The 16,683-nt window shown below is 43.8% G+C and overlaps 1 protein-coding gene across 1 annotated transcript; it reads left to right on the top strand.

Moving 5' to 3' along the window:
• The first annotated feature begins 715 nt into the window (after positions 1-715).
• On the top strand, positions 716-3,262 carry mycb (MYC proto-oncogene, bHLH transcription factor b). The gene is made up of 3 exons (XM_080858839.1): positions 716-893; positions 1,392-2,052; positions 2,437-3,262. Exons 2-3 carry the CDS (start codon positions 1,398-1,400, stop codon positions 3,015-3,017), a joined length of 1,236 nt encoding a protein of 411 aa, XP_080714965.1. The 5' UTR covers positions 716-893; positions 1,392-1,397; the 3' UTR covers positions 3,018-3,262.
• Positions 3,263-16,683: the final 13,421 nt, after the last annotated feature.

Below are 16,683 nucleotides of genomic sequence, written 5' to 3' on the forward strand. Positions count from 1 at the left end.
ACTGCAACAACATAGCCTACTGTGTCTCTAGAATGAAGCCACGCACTGGCATACATCAACGGACTTGGATTGATATTCGCGTATGCAGGACATGTGCTCTATAACGCCAGCAGAAAAGTACGGACAACTTTCCCTGGACATCGTATGGCGTTCAGGCACTCTTAAAAAGATAAAACCAAAAAGCCTGCAGTTAGCGGTAGTAAATAGAAATAGTTGTGCGGTATGCACAGAACATGAATTCACTCAAATGTTTTAAAGCGTAGTCCGATCATTTCACAGTAATAAGTTAGTAGTAATTTACTTAAGTTGTTTACGAAACATAAATCATTTCATAAACCAGGCACCTACTCAAACAAGCCGCTCGTATTCTGCTACAACTGTGCTGGATTCAATGTGCTTTTTACTATAGCCCCGCCCACCACGTCACGCACGCAATATCGCTACCGCCGCTATATAAAATAGTTCCATTTTAAACAACGTCTCTCTCCGTGACATAAATATCCAAATAGCTGCATAGTTTCGGACAGTTGTATTATGTCTGTCATTAATTTAATATATATGTTATAGTAAAAGCAGCATTTACACTTTACTTCAGATAATAACGTCTACGTACTGCGGATGGATACCTAGAGCAGGAAAAAAAAAACATCCGTAGTATTAAAACCCGCGGGAGCAGCTGTTAGTAATATTGCAGTAGCCTAAGTGAGAAACGGAATAGAGGTACACTCACCGGAGTTAGAGCTAGTGCCGCTTGAAATGCAGCCTAACGTTTGAAACCGGTGCAGTCAACTCCCACTTTGGAATATTACTTTCACTTGGCAACAGCAAGACTTCTGCATTTAGCTGATTTACCGAAATCCTCCAATTTCATTGACGTCTTTAAATTGATTCTGGTAAGGTTTTATTTTGTTTTGTAATTGGATTACAGTCATTTTGTATAATTCGTCGATTTGGTCTATAACTGCGGTAATTGAAATGCCTAGCTATCTGGTGCATAGCTTTGACTTTGTGTATACAATCATCATTTTCAGTAGTAGGCTAGTTGGTAGTAATAATGTTGGGCTAATGTAGAAAAAGTGAAGCATGGACTTGAGGATACAGCCCATGCAGTCATGCTTACAGTGACACTCACATTTAAATGCCGGTGGCTTGCACTGACAGCTAACGTTAGCTTAAGTTCTGAGACCACTACTTTGGACCTGAACAAATGCATAATTTTTACTTGATCATTTTTACATTAACTACTACTCATACCATTTACCGACGTTATATAAACACTGTTTATGATGCATTTGAAATTATGCAAACTTGGTGTAGTGAATCAAACGCATAAAAAACGTTGTACGTGATTAATGTCGTCTTTTATTTGACTTAATGTTTTTCTTTTGCAGGCAGACATGCCACAAAGTCCGAACATGGCGAGCAGGAATTATGACTATGACTACGACTCCTATCAGCCCTACTTTTACTACGATAACGAGGATGAGGACTTCTACTATCAGCAGCATGGTCAAACGCAACTCCCTGCTCCAAGCGAGGATATATGGAAGAAATTTGAGTTATTACCGACACCGCCACTCTCGCCTAGCCGGCGACCATCTCTCGGGAGTCTATATCCCTCAACAGCAGATCAGTTGGAGATAGTGACTGAGTTTCTTGGGGACGAAACAATGGTCAACCATAGTTTGATTTGCGACGAGGACTACTCAAAGTCTATTATTATTCGAGACTGCATGTGGAGTGGTTTTTCAGCGGCAGCTAAACTAGAAAAAGTCGTTTCTGAGCGTCTGGCTTCATTTCAAGCCGCAAGAAAAGAAGCAGTTGTTCCGACTGAATCTACGGGGGACGGTTCAACGCGACTGAAGTCCAACGCTTGCTACTTGCAGGACATCAATACCCCAGCGACGGAATGTATTGACCCATCTGTCGTGTTTCCCTACCCACTGACGGAAACCCCCAAACCCAGCAAAACATCACAGCCTTTGGCAGTGGGCCTACCTCTGGATACTCCACCCAACAGTGGAAGTAGCAGCAGCAGCGACAGTGATTCGGGTAAGGTCTTGCTTTACTACTGTAACGTTTTTCATGGAGGCTACTTTGCCATGTCCCCGTTTGTGTGCCGTACTTGTATGCCTGTCACTCAATGGGGGAATTTTGTGTGGCGCGGTTTTAAAAATGACGGTGTTTTTTAAAAACACCCCTTATCTGGGCAATTATGTGTTAAATTCTGTGTTGTCGTTGATGGCGGTTGCATAAGGTGCACGTCCCTCCCCTCTCAGCTCTAACCCGGGCTGGGTTTGTCTAGTATGAAGATGAGCTCAATACTGCAATGCTCTCACGGAGGGGGAGTGGGTGGGGACGCACTGTAGCTTCTTGCGTTTGAGCAGTCTGTGATCAATTGGTAATGTATTTAACAGTGCGGTTCTCTCATTTTAGACGACGACGATGATGATGATGATGATGAGGACGACGAAGAGGATGAGGAAGAAATCGACGTTGTGACTGTGGAAAAGAGGAAATCTGTGAGGCGGTCGGATTCCAATTCTTCAGATGCTGCTTGCAGATCGCATCACAGTCCTTTAGTGCTTAAACGCTGTCACGTCAACGTTCACCAACATAATTACGCGGCACACCCATCTACCCGAAACGATCAGCCCGCGGTCAAGCGGATTAAGTTCGAGAGCAACGGCAGCAGGGTGCTTAAACAAATCAGCAACAATCGAAAATGCACGAGTCCCCGGACGTCTGACTCGGAGGACAACGACAAGCGCAGGACTCATAACGTGCTTGAGCGACAGAGACGGAATGAGCTCAAGCGCAGTTTTTTTGCGTTGCGCGACGAAATCCCAGACGTGGCCAATAACGAGAAGGCCGCCAAAGTAGTCATACTCAAAAAAGCGACGGAGTGCATATACAGAATGCAGACAGAGGAGCAAAAACTAATTTCTGTAAAAGAGCAGTTAAGGAGAAAATGTGAACAGCTGAATCAGAGGCTCGAGCTTCTAAAGAGTTCGTAGTAATGAACAAAAGATGAGGGACTTGACATTCTCTGGACTCCTGCTGCGTGAAGCGGTTGCGCTCAAGACTGTTCCTCGAGAGCACTGACCACTCAAAACATTGAAGCAATCTGATCTTTTTTTGTATACAGTTTCACTGCCTCATTTAAACACGGCTACTGGAAGTTATCTCTTCGGTTTATTTTGTATTTAATTTTATTTTTAGTATCCAATGGCAACAGATTTGCTACTGCCCTAAATTAATATTGTGTTTTTGTAAGATTTGTACATATTTGCTCAGATGTTGTATTGATTCTGAATCATAAATGCATTTGTTTATAAAGCCTGTTGGACTTGTTCTTTTCTTGGTCTTTGCTATTATGAGGTTGCCAATCGTCACTTTCTAACATGACTCCTCATTAAGAATAAGTTGAGTCACCAATTCCACACATGTAAGCCAGTTAAAAAAAAGTCTTAAAAGTGCTTCTGGCGTGCTTTCCTGACTGATAATATGAACAATGCATGTTGTGCTGATGGAACATCCACCTGACCACGCCCCATCAAAAATGGTGCATCAATTGTGTACCATACAGTAGATGCAACTGACTTTAGGGACTGTTAAATGTCTGTCCACTGGCTTTTGGCTCCTTCCATTAGAAATGCAGCTTATCAGATATGAACAGTCCATTCTAGATTCCACCGGGTATACCTAAAGTGCACTCACACCAATACATTTCGTCTTTAACTTGGATAGTGCTTTTATAATTTTACATTAATTGAAGTGTCCATGGGACAGGACAGACAGATGCCTGGCTTTAGTTTTACCCACCAAACCACATTTTAGAGCTTTAAGTTTGTGAAAATGGGTAAAGATTATACTGAACAGAATGTGGGACAAGTTACCAGTCAGCACACTTTAAATCAATCAATAATGCTGAATGACCTCACTAGTGACCTACGCCTGACATTAATTTCACCCGTTCCTACTTTGAACCCCGTTCAGAAACTTTCCTAGTTATTACATATTTTTCTTTAATTGTTACATTTATAGTCCTTCATATATGCATTTATATAACGTTCTGCTTGCATAAGAAGTAGATTGATGAGATAATATAGGTCTAGATAGCTTAGAATATGGGTGACTGAAGGCAATGTCAGTATCCCTGACTCATGCAAAAGCATTACAAATTCACTAAGTGTGTTCCAGGAATTCTTTTGACACACGGTGAAACATATCCCTGAACAGGTGCAGACAACGTGAAGCCTAGCCTAGACGTCCCATTGTACAAAAAAGTTATTCCACACTTAAGTAAGATGCGCCTATTAACATAAAATAAGATTAAGAATCAATTAACAAAACTAAGATTACATTTATAAAGTGTGTCTTAAAAATGCACAAATATACATCAGGGGAGCATTCGCTTTCACTACAGCGGAAGAAGCGAGGACGTTCAAAGAATATAGAACATTCCCTCACTATCCGCAGTTGCATATTCCGCTCAGGGCTGAGTGAAGCATGTCTCCCAGAATAGCCGACTGACACCCATCTGGCACTTGACATTACTGGTAATTACTTGCTCCATTGTTTAAATAAGCACTTCAATGTACTGGCTACCGTGATGGTGCGAATCAGAAATCAGAGGCGACTAGTCTGACCATAGGCTACTGTATGTCTATGAGTCTGACTGCATAGTCATCAGATTCATCAGTAGCCTATGGAACGTCAACTAAAGCAAATTTGAATTCTGTAAATAACTTTGCCAGTTTAACATTCTATGGTGGATAACTACATTATATAATCGAATGTATCATTATTTGTTTATGTAAAGTTTTTTTTAACTATATGACTAGTTTCTATGTCAAAGCATTTCCCTTGACTGGTTCAAGTTCGAGCACAGCGGACTTGTGACGTCATGGTCTGAATCTGACTATGCAAAATGTTGTACGATGCGCATGCTGAGAGAGCACATGGAGGAGAGGACGTGATTTAGCGGCTAGGTAGCTAATGTTTCTCAGACCACAAAATATATTTTGCCTTTCTGCTGGGGATTCCAATACAAATAGGAATGCAAGAGGTGAAGATATTCCGAAAAAAAAATGGTAGGGATAATTTTCTACTGAAAGCGGTGTTTCAGGGCACATGTGAATCTGTTATAGCTTGTTAGCTTGCTGGCTAGTTGGCTTTGGCTTTTCATAGACAGAAGTCTGCATTTGCTTCCGCTACAGGTGTCATGTTATTGCTACAGAAACGAAGAACTTTGCATTGACATCTAGTATAACTATCTTTTCGAATACGTGTACTACAAGAACGTACGAAACTGAGCTGTAACTCACCTGACTTTGTTGTTATCAGACTAAATCATTAACTTTTATCATGTTATATGTAATGCGTTCGGGTGCTTTGAAGGTGAAGATTACTCTGGAATGGGCAGTGAGAAGTTAGAGAAGTACATTGAAGAACTAGACCATTTGCCCATCACTCAAGCTACGGTGTTTTCCAGTTTATTCATTACACTGTCCTAAGTGTATGCATATTTAAATTGAAATTGTCTAAAGAAGCACGAACTTATCAGCCATACCGCTCAATGTAAAGGTATTTTAGAGAGGTAATATTATTATATACACTCAAAATAAATAGTTCATGATAGTATACTGTAGTATGCTAACTCAGGATACATTTGCTCCAACCCAGAAGGCAATTCCTGATGTCAACACACGTTATTTTCATAGACAGTAATAGTAAATAATCCACGTGAGAAATTGCATAGCTGATCACATTTCTCTTGGACTGCCTTTAACTGTGTGACACGGATGAATTCAGCAACTCGTAAATATCTAGGGGCGAGGAAGGCTGGGCTTTCATTAGTTGGCTTCACTGAGAGATTTACAAGGGATTTATGATGATGCAGAGGTCTGTGGTAATGGGCACGGGGACACCCAGCTCCTTCATTCATCACCCCCACCCCAAGTAAACTCTGTCACCTTTTCCTGCGCTTGGCTGTAACCCAGCAGCAACTCAGGTGCCTCTCCACAACACACACCAGTCACTCTCTGAGCGACTCACCCACTGGACACAGAAGCCGCGAATATATGGTGAGGTGACACCCTTGAAGATATAATATTAAAGTATAATAATTTGAGTGTGTGGAGCTATTATTGGCTTTGCTTAACACACACAGCGTTCCACTTTTTTTTTCCAAATAGTGTTTACCCTGTTAGTTTAAGACGACCATAGAAAGAGTTACACACGTTTAGACCACTGATTTGTGTATGTATCCTTTATCCATGAGTGAGCACTGCTCCGGCTGCTGTTTGTCTGTTGGTGTGTTCGACATAGAGGTCACCAGACTATGCTCCTGTGTTCCCTCCCCTACATGATGTATGACACGAGAAGCTCCAGTGGGACTGCTGTGGCTGTCAGACGCTGATGCTGCACTGGGTGCAGAGGCCGTGGTGGTGTCTCAGTCCGGTGGGAAATGCGTGCGTCTGGAGCATGCACAGTGGCTGCACAATCCACCCACTGCCTATTATTCATCACTTGGGAGGCACGTGTTTGCATGCAGGTGTTCCTGCCTGCACAGCTGATTTGCTCTCTGTCGCCTTTGGGGCTGATGGGGCTGATAACCTGCTTAGAGTGTGAAACCGGTCACGCTGTCTGGTGCTCAGACCAGTCTTCTGACCCCCACGGGCTCCTGGCAGTGACACATTGGTGTTTGTTTGCTACTCATTTAGTTTCCCTATGCATATGTGTCACTCACAGAGATGATGGAGGACTTTCCTTCAGTGTGAATAATGCTCATTGTTGGTCATGTTTGTTAGCCTGGATACCAGCCTGAACTCCGCCCACAAAATTTTTTGTCTGGGAGATTCAGTCTGGAGTCGAGCTAGTTGGGAGGGTTTAAACGGCCCCGAAAAGGGATCTGACCATTCAAATTGTAAGGGCGGGCTTTATACGTTGATGGACAGACATAGATAGAATACCGGTATACATCGAACAAAGATGGCGCCGTCTCGGGAGCTTAGTGGGACATATTTGATATGATTTAAGGTATCTACACGACTTTTTTTATGTCTACATTGACTCGGTTAGTTGTGTATACGCAACACCAATGTTGCCTAGGATTGTAGGTCTTAACTTATGCACTCTAGACCATTATTGAAAGGTTATGCTAACAGCGTAGACAAAAAAATCATTAGAACTAATGGTAGCTTCTAGCCTTGAGTGCTAATTAAGTAACGTGAGCAGGCTCAACAGATATTGACAGCGCATTCATTTTGAAAGAGGAACAGAGAAACGCGATCAAGGCATTTGTCGATTGAAAAGATGTTTTTGCCGTCCTTCCTACGGGATCAGGTAAAAGTTTAATCTATCAGATGGTAATAATACCACGTTGCTCTGATTGGTTCTAGGTATCCAATTCAGCGAAGAGGAATTTTCTTTCCTGGTTCGTTGAAACACGCCCCATAATCACAGCCCAGTGGTCCGGTCTCAGACTCATATTCTGACTAGAATTATGAGTATGACATCGTCAGGCTACATGTTTGTCCCCTGTCCCCCTCCTTTTTTGTATTGTTTTCTAAGCAGCGATGCAAGACCCCTCCAACCACAGGCTCACTGTGTTGTACCGTCGCACAGCAGTTGTGGATGTCTAAATTTAACCTGTACAGTACAGTGGCCCCAGCAGAGTGGATGACTTGCAGTCCTCTCTGGCAGCAGCTCTTGCATGGCGTTCCAGAGCGGGCGCTAAACATGGCTCTTCATGGAAAGCTCTAATGTCACATGCACACATCATTTCCCTTCATTGCTGAGGTCACCAGGGTGGCCGGCCTGCAGCTGCCCAGGGTATGCTTCTCTTTTTCTTTCCCTCTCTCGTTCCCTCCTTCATTGCTGGTTTTATTTTCTGTCACATCTCTTTTCCAGTCCCTCTCCCTCTCCCCTCACTCTTTACAAAGCGATGTTGGATGCCATAGAAGGTACTAGGCAGGAGTAGATCTCTGGTCAGGCATGATGTCAGGCCCGTGACATGGCATGCTTGTCACTAGGCTCTCACGTGTCGTGATGTCACAGAAACCCTTCTGCCCAGAGACAAGCCTATATAAGTTGTCCTTACACACTAGTTCAGTTTCTCAGATCAAATACGTTAATTAACCCAACTAATTAACCTCTCTCTCTCTCTCTCTGTCGCTCTCGCTCTCTCTCTCTCTCTCTCTCTCTCTCTCTCTCTCTCTCTCTCTCTCTCTCTCTCTCTCTCTAATTTTGTAGCTTGCTAAAACCTGGAAGAATTTGACACTGACAGTGAAGTTGTACAAAGCTAAACCCCCGCAAGCACTTGGCCTCAGCTGCTCCTCCAGCATTCCCAAAGCATTCCCAAAGCATTCCCCGTGTGCCTTCAAAAAGGTGGCAAGACGCCATGCCGAGTCTGCATCGACAGATGGATCAATACATTTTAACGAGTGTAACATGGATGGTGAGTTTATTTAAGCTACATGGAGTGCTTCTGCACTTGACTACAGCAGCCATCACTGGTGCGGATATGCGCTGGCCCGCTGCCTCTTAGTGTGTGCTGCCACCCCCCTCACCCCCTACACACACCCCCACCCAGAGAGCTGCCTGTCCCAAAGGAGGCTTGGATTGCTCCCACTCCCCCTGTTGTAAAAGAGCAGGAGATAGCCGGCCATCTGGAGAAAACGATACCATCACTGCTGGTTCCTGCCATTTAGAGTGGCCCTTGGCCCTTGGCACTCCACACACCCCACCCCCCATACCCCGCTCCCGCCGTAGCTTTGACTGTGGACCTAAGAGGTTTGTGTCTTCATTAGTCGTAATATTAGATGGTCAGGGACAGCTTGTCTATGCTGTACTGTTTTAAGGGCTCTCTGTAATCGCGAGGCTGTGTCTGTGTTGTATGTTTGCGTGCCCATGTATGTGTGTTGAGGTGTCTGAGGGAGGTGTATCACATTAGCCATACTCTTACACACACACACACACACGTGTGTAGGCACAGTGTAACTAATGGCAGTGAATTATTTAGGCCAGATCATGGTGTGTCTGACAGACATAGGCGGAAGTACACCAATTTCTGTGTCGATTATTACGTGTAATACAACGTGACAAAATCAGCCTTACAGCGCTTTGTTTTCAGAGCTGTCTGTACAGTAGATTATTCCCCTGAATACACACCAGAAAGGACCTAGTGTTTTTATGTGGCTGGCTTATTGCCACATACTGTCATCTCAAACACAGAAACTGTTAAAGTTTGATCAGTTTGGATCTGTTTGGCTTGAATATTGACTTCTTAAGGGTTCTATTTACATCTTGCGTGTGTGTAAATGTCCACAAGAGCTAAGTGGAAATGAGAGCACAGACACTGTAAACACACAGGGGTTTGTTAAGCAAATTGAGGGGCACCTGAAACTGATTTACTGCCGTGCTTGTTTTGGGGGGGAGAGCCCTTGCAGTGATAGGTGATGGCCCTTTGATGGATGCAAGTTTGTGTAACTGGCAGGGGGCTTTCACAGAACAGATGGGCCATGGAGCAGGGAGGGGTACGGACCCGCTGTTGACACTCAGCCCCTGACAATGTGCCACAGCTAGATGCCTGTGGAAGTGTGCCTTTGTGTGCGGTACAGTCAAGGGTCTTTTCTGTCATTAAAGTGGAAGTCATTGATCTTAGCGACTGACGTTGGGTCATCGGATCGCCCCCTTTACTTTGCAGTAGTTAGTCCAGCTTGACTTAACTTATGGCTTAGCAGGTCATGCCATGTCCATGCACCCTTTGAAAATGTAACGAGTACTTCCTGTTTTGAATTAGAAACAGGAATTAGTGTTGTTGTCAAAGCCAATACAAGTGTGAAGAAACTAGTGAACAGAGGATAGGAACCTTATTATCTAAGCACAATTTTCTTTGTCTGTGTAGAGATTCAACCTGTGTGGCTTTCTGGGGATAGTGTGCAATCCACTGAATTTAACACTCTAAGGAACGACAAGATTTTCATGGCAAAACTTTAAAGCAGAGCTGCATATCTTTATCAACAGCAGAGTGGCATATATTTATCAACAGCAGAACGGCATATCTTTAACAACAGCAGAGTGATATATCTTTAACAACAGCAGAGTGATATATCTTTAACAACAGCAGAGCTGCATATCTTTATCAACAGCAGAGCGGCATATCTTTATCAACAGCAGAGCGGCATATCTTTAACAACAGCAGAGTGATATATCTTTAACAACAGCAGAGCGGCATATCTTTTACAACAGCAGAGCAGCATATCTTTGACAACAGCAGAGCGGCATATCTTTAACAACAGCAGAGCGGCATATCTTTTACAACAGCAGAGCGGCATATCTTTTACAACAGCAGAGCGGCATATCTTTAACAACAGCATTATTATAGTCTGGATCAGTGGATTTGAAGATTCCCAGGACTTAAAGTTGAATGGTATTTGATGCCTCGTGTATTGATACTCTTAAATGCATTTAGTGGCAGGGTTGTGGCTCAAATTACTTAAATGCCATTTGCAGCATAACAAGTGGAACCAGTTCTCACAGAGTTGGATTGAAAGCCCTCTCATTATTGCTGCCCTTGGGAACTTTGAGCAGGTTCTCCCACAGTCTGACGACTCAAACATAGACTGACTTCTCTCAATTAGTCATGAGAGTGGGACGGAAGCTTGAAAGGAAAAGGAGTGAGTCATATCAATTATGGCAAATGGTTTCTCTAATGGATTTTAACCGATAAAATCTGTGTGTGTGTGTGTTTGTGCGCGTGTTTGTGAGTGTGTGTGTGTGTGTGTGGGGGTGGGGGTGTGGGGGTGTGTGTGTGTGAGTGTGAATGTGAATGTGAACGAAAGAAAGAAGGAGTGAGAGTGAGAGAATGTGAGGGTGAGTGTACTAAATATTGTTCAATGTTATTATTGACTAGATTTCCCGTGCTGCTTTGTAGGAGTCGGGGCGAAGCAGGTTTTGGAGGGAGTTGAGAGCAGAGAAAATGAGTTGATGAGGGGGAGAGTGTTTTGGGATGGCACTGGAGAAGTAGAGGGTTTCAACTCCCAACTCATCACTTTCTGTGAAATGATTGCCTGCCCCACGTAATAACACCACTCCAGGATCTCACATTTTTGGGAGTTCTTTGATAAAAACAGACTTGTATTGTGAGGAAAATAAATGTGTAGCAATTGTGAGTTGTGGATGGATTTCTCAAGGATGGCATGAAATAGACCAGGCTATTACGCTAACGTAGCTCAACAAATTAATGTTGTTAAAAGATAGATACAGGCAAATATGACTTATTTCAATATTTAATCCGTTGGGTCTACTAACGATGACCAGGTTTCACAAATAACTGTAACTTGTAACCTGTAACTGTTAACTGCACGGTATATAAACCGCATTACAGTGTTTTATGTCAGTTTCTAAATCAAACATGTGTATTGGCCGCACCTGTGTATTAATCACAGTTTATTCAACATTGCCTCATCTTGTGCCATGTGTATGTAGCCATGCAGTTCTAGTGCAAGCGCTACTAGCCATTTAAAGTTGTATGGGCATTTATAAACAAAAATGCTACACTCCCTCCCCTACACACAAACACCCACAATTGTATTGTTTTGGTGCTATATAAATACAATTGAATTGAATTGTGGATAGCTTGCCTTCCATGTAATCTTATTGGACAGTACAAATGGTATCAAATCAAACAGGAAGCTGTAACAGACCTCCTCATGACAAATCACCCTAAAGGCAGAGACCAGTCTGGCGGTGTTTCTCTCACTGCCCTGTTGGGTATGCATTCACATTTACATTTAATATTTAGTCATTAAGCAGATGCTTTTGTCCAAAGCACATCACTTTTGTCCACATCCACATCACTGGCCACAGCGCTGTCCCCTTCCTGTTTTTCCTCTACCTCTTCAGCCCCAGCTCCTGGTGAGCCAGCCTTTTGGGTGGAGCTGACATCACTTCCTGTTAGTCAGCTCTTTTTTGGCTGGCAGATGGGCATTGTCTCCGTCCTGGAGCACAGCACGCTCCTGAGACAGCTGATCTGTCCACAGGGACCTGAGCGCCCCACTAGCAGCTGCATGGAACACTTCTGGCCACTTCCCTCCCTCCATTGGGGGGGGACACAGGAACTCATTGTACCAGGTCCCCTTCTCCAAAAGGGTCTGCTTTAAAAGATCACAGTGTGGGGTCACCAACGAGGAAGTCTTAAAAAGCTGACAGCAGGCCTTCACTTGCGCATGTTTGTGTGGTGTCAAAAGCTGTTTTTGGAATGAAAGATCTCTGTGGTGGATATCTGTGGTTGAGCTATACCAGAATCATCCTCATAAATCTGGAGTCTTTACCAGTTCCTTCTCTTAAAGTAACAGTATGCAACAATTGTACTTCAGGATTAGGGTTTGGATAAGCAGTTTTGCCTTAGAATAACAGCTTGAATAAAATTGGGGCACTACAATGACTTTTAATATGGAGAATCGCCTCCGTGCCATTGCCATACCAGGGTCCATAACTGCTAAATGTAGGATTGCCTGACGCCGCCCGGCTTTCTACTGTCTGCCGAACTTTTAAGTAGCATATTTGCCGTCTTGCTTTGTCTTGTGGTGCACTTGCTTGATGTTTGACTGTGTTAGGACAGTTGTTGAGTAACTAGTTTGTCAAAGTCAGCACATTTCAAGAGATTTCGTTCGTTTTAGCCGGGAGCATATTGTTAGCGAATAGTGATTGATCCGGACTGCTTCTTTAATACCCTGAATATAACTTTAATGGCGGAGGCCTAACTGTTGCCTACTCTCATTTCACACTTAAGGTTCTTCCTGAGGTCTGAACTTCATGACCCTGACAGGTGGCCAGCGGGGGCTAGTTGTCCATGTGGTGAACTTCCACGGTGATGGTCCAGGCTCAATCTGAAGTGGCTGTTTTGGACATCAGGCTAGTTGATGCTCGTCTAATCTTAGCTGCTATCACTTTACCTTTGGAATCAAAGCAGGCACACAAATCATCAACGGCCACTGTGAACATGGTTCATAGCACAGGTCAAGCGAAATACTGAGCGTTTCTTTAGACCTTATGTTGGAGGTTTTATTCAGCCATGTTCTAGCCCTCTGAAGAGACTCTCTTTAAAGGCCTCAGTTAACATGCTGGTTTTCCTCATCAACCCGTCCCCACCCTTTATGTGTTCCATTTCCTTTAGATGTTTTTGCCAGTGGGAAGCCAGAACATGTACCATCTAACAATGGCTTACCATTTCTATGGAAAGAAAAGCATCTTGACACTTGGCACCCAGCCATTATTATCCGAGTCAATTCTGTATGTATTTTTAGGTTCTATTTCTGTTCCTGTTGCCTAACTTCCATGGCCAGCTCCTGCTGATGACTGACAAAAGACAGCTCCTGAACTGACATAGATGGCTGAAAATAAGACGAATGGTTTTATATACACAGAAGGCACTGTGATGTTACGCATAAATGAAACCATATGCTATGTCAAAGCTCGCTTCTGCCCCCAAACTTGGCGACAGACATAACCTCTGGCTGAAGTCTGAAATCCCCACCCAGTTGAAGGCAGAGCGGACGCAAAGCCTCCAATGAAAAGCTGGAATTGTGTACAGACACCGGTTTGTATGTCAAGCATCCACCAGCCTGATTCCAACCCGTATTATATAATTTAATTGAAAACAGTCTCTCCTTAAAATAGTCCTGGTTGAAATGAACACACACACACACACACACACACTCACTCTCTCTCTCTAATACTAAAATCCTGATGAGCAAGAATTCAGTTCGGGGGGTGGGGGTGGGGGCTGGTAACCTGCCATGAATTGTCATGTTTTCCAATTGTCCAACCTTAGGCTGAGCACCAGACAGAGAGGATAACACATTCTGTCCACCTCTACTCTGCCCCCTCCTCTCCCACGGATGCTATGTTTCATCACTGAATTCCCAAAGAGGGGACTGTGTGAAACAGCAACACTGGTGCTGATTTGTTGTGAAAATGGTCATTCTCTCTCTCTCTCTCTCTCTCTCTCTCTCACCCTCTCTCTCTCTCTCTCTCTCTCTCTCTCTCTCTCTTCACCCCCTCTCTCCTATTCCCTGTACCAGAGCCAAGCTGGGAGAAATTGGGTTCATAGTTTGTCAGTGCCATATCTGAGTGAGGAGCCGAGCTCCTCCTGACACAGTATCAGGCCTCCCTGCTGACTCACTCTAGTCTGCCATCAGCGCTGGTGATATACTGCCGCGGTGTTCACAGCTCTTAAGTACTTACGGCCCCACTGTTGTATTTTTGGATGCTGCTGTGCTGTGTAAGTAAGGGTGATGCAAGGAATGTGTAACGTTATAAAGGGACATGTTGCTCTCGTAAGCACACGGGGGTAAAATAAAGAGCCCACGATGTGGCAGAGTTTGAAGTCCCCATGTTGGCTATTCTGGATCTGAAGTCTGTAATGCACACACATACGCTGCCAGATGTCTCAAAATATCACCCCGTCTCCTCTTCCCTACTCCTTCTAGATGCTTCCATGTTCTGAGTCCACGTCTTCGGGCTGACGGAGGCAGTGAGATCAGCCTCGAGTGTCCGGTCAGTTCAATACCACTGAACTGACTCAGACTTTTAACATACTCTCCCTGATGTCTGTCTTGCTTTCTCTGTCCTTTTTTTCTCTCTCTCTCTCTCTCTCTTTTTTTCTCCCTCTTTAAACACTTTCATTTCTGCTCTTGGCTGTCCTCCCAGGACACGCTGTAAATGGCGGGGGGAGAGCGAGGGAGAAATTAAGCCATGAAGAGAGGGAGAAGAAGAAGAAGAAGAAAAAAAAAAGAGACCTTGGAAGTTTTAAATAAATAGCGTCTGTCTCCAGTAAATGAGACCCACTAAACAATCAAGGACTTGAAATTCAGGGTTTTGGTGAAAAAATGTCCGCTTGGTGCCAGAGCCCAGCCCTGAAGGCCCCGTGCCAGAGGGGCTTAACACACTTTTACCGTAAACAAGCTGGAATCCTGGCGTCTGTTTGAACAATGAGCTGGCCCCTCTGCCAGCATAGCACAAGCCTGTGTTTCATGACTAGACCTCCCCTTCAGGAGAGAGTCAGAGTTGAGTAATAGAATGACTGAGGGTTGTGTAATGCACAACACCACGCAGATAACATTCACCGTTGCTCGAGGTTGGAAAGCCAAGTCTGGCTGAGGCTGGTGGTAGCATCCCTGAGACACTTCATCTGCTCTCGCTACGAGAGAGTCACTTACTGGCAGGCTCACTCATTCTGCTGGGCTAGTGCCTGTCTTTGCACTGAGCGGAGTGCCAATTCTGTGGTTTGTGTGAATTTCACTGGAAGTGCTAAAGAGGAGTTCTCCCAGGCCATTTTCAAATTAAAAACAAGAACATGGAGAATGATGAACAAAAGCTTACTTCTCATGAGCTGGAGTACATTTCTTCTGGAATGATCCGGCCAATCAGTGACACAGACTGCGGTGTAATGGGTTTCGATGATATTTCAAGCTAATGATGAACCCAATGCCCTCCACACACACACACACACACACACACACACACACACACACCCGCCCCCAGCCTCTCTCTGCTGTGGCACCTGTCGTGTAGGCTATCTGTCCGAGTCCACTTTACATTCTTATTTATGAAACACAGCTGTAGCCTTCAGTGACCTTTCAACTGCTGCATTGGTGTTTCTCATCTGTGGGGCTTAGGAGCTGTCCTGCTGCACAAGACCTCTGGGGGTGTCCAGTTACAACTAGGGTGAGCTTGCATAAGTGGAAATGCTGTGTTGTAATGGGTATTACATTACACAAAAGTGATGTAGGGGGACATTTAGTGATGATTAGTTATAGGGATCATAAGAAACAGAAGGTTCAATTCATGTAAAAAAAAATAATGAATTATTGTAAATATGAATATTATGAATTAAAATACATATAAAATATTGAAGCTTATTTCCCCATTCTCAGTAAGATCAACACGTGATATTGATTTAGTTTGAAGGGTAAAAGGCTATTTTGGGTTTTCTGTGTACTTGCAATGCTTGGAGAAGGGGTCATGGGTGCTTTAGTTCTAGGAAATCTGGGAGACATGAGAGGAGTTTGCCTTCTTGTGACATGTTCCCGCCCTTTTGAAGCCATGCTGGAACAGCCCCAGGAATGGAATCTGACAGTTGGGGTGTAAGAGCAGAGATGATCTAAAAGTGGGAGATGGCAGTCTTGGGGAGTTTTTCCCATTGGCGAAAGTGTAACGGCTAACTAGCTTTAGCTTGGGTCACTTGTCATTGTGACATTGAGCTAATGGCATCCAAACATTCTCCTAGCATAACATCAGCTAAGCTTGTAGTACAGAAGAGCAGATTTAAACATGAGTTAAAGATGTGTTTAGTGAGTTTGATTATTTTAACTTTGTTGATTTTGCTGTTTGTGTTTACTTCCCCCCATGGTTGTACTTTGTGGTTATTGTACTTTTAAAACCCAGACTGCCACAGATGGATAGGAAGTTAGACAATACGTTATAGCTAGCTAGCCTATAGGTTAATTGATATCAGATTGAATCAAATTGAATAACTGACATTTATTGCAGTATATACATGTTTATTTTTACGGGGGTATAATTTCACACATGTCAGATACATGAAAGAGTGAAGAGCGGCCAATGGGGTATGTCCGTCATAACGCCTCCAACTCTCAGTCGTCTCACAAA

The sequence above is a fragment of the Sprattus sprattus genome (assembly GCF_963457725.1).
Source record: "Sprattus sprattus genome assembly, chromosome: 20".
Lineage (NCBI taxonomy): Eukaryota > Metazoa > Chordata > Actinopteri > Clupeiformes > Clupeidae > Sprattus > Sprattus sprattus.

Bases quoted from the DNA above. Each gene is read 5' to 3' on its own strand.
- mycb (XM_080858839.1), top strand. From the start codon at position 1,398: ATGCCACAAAGTCCGAACATGGCGAGCAGGAATTATGACTATGACTAC. The intron at 2,053-2,436 runs GTAAGGTCTTGC...CTCTCATTTTAG, and splicing joins CAGCAGCGACAGTGATTCGG to ACGACGACGATGATGATGAT.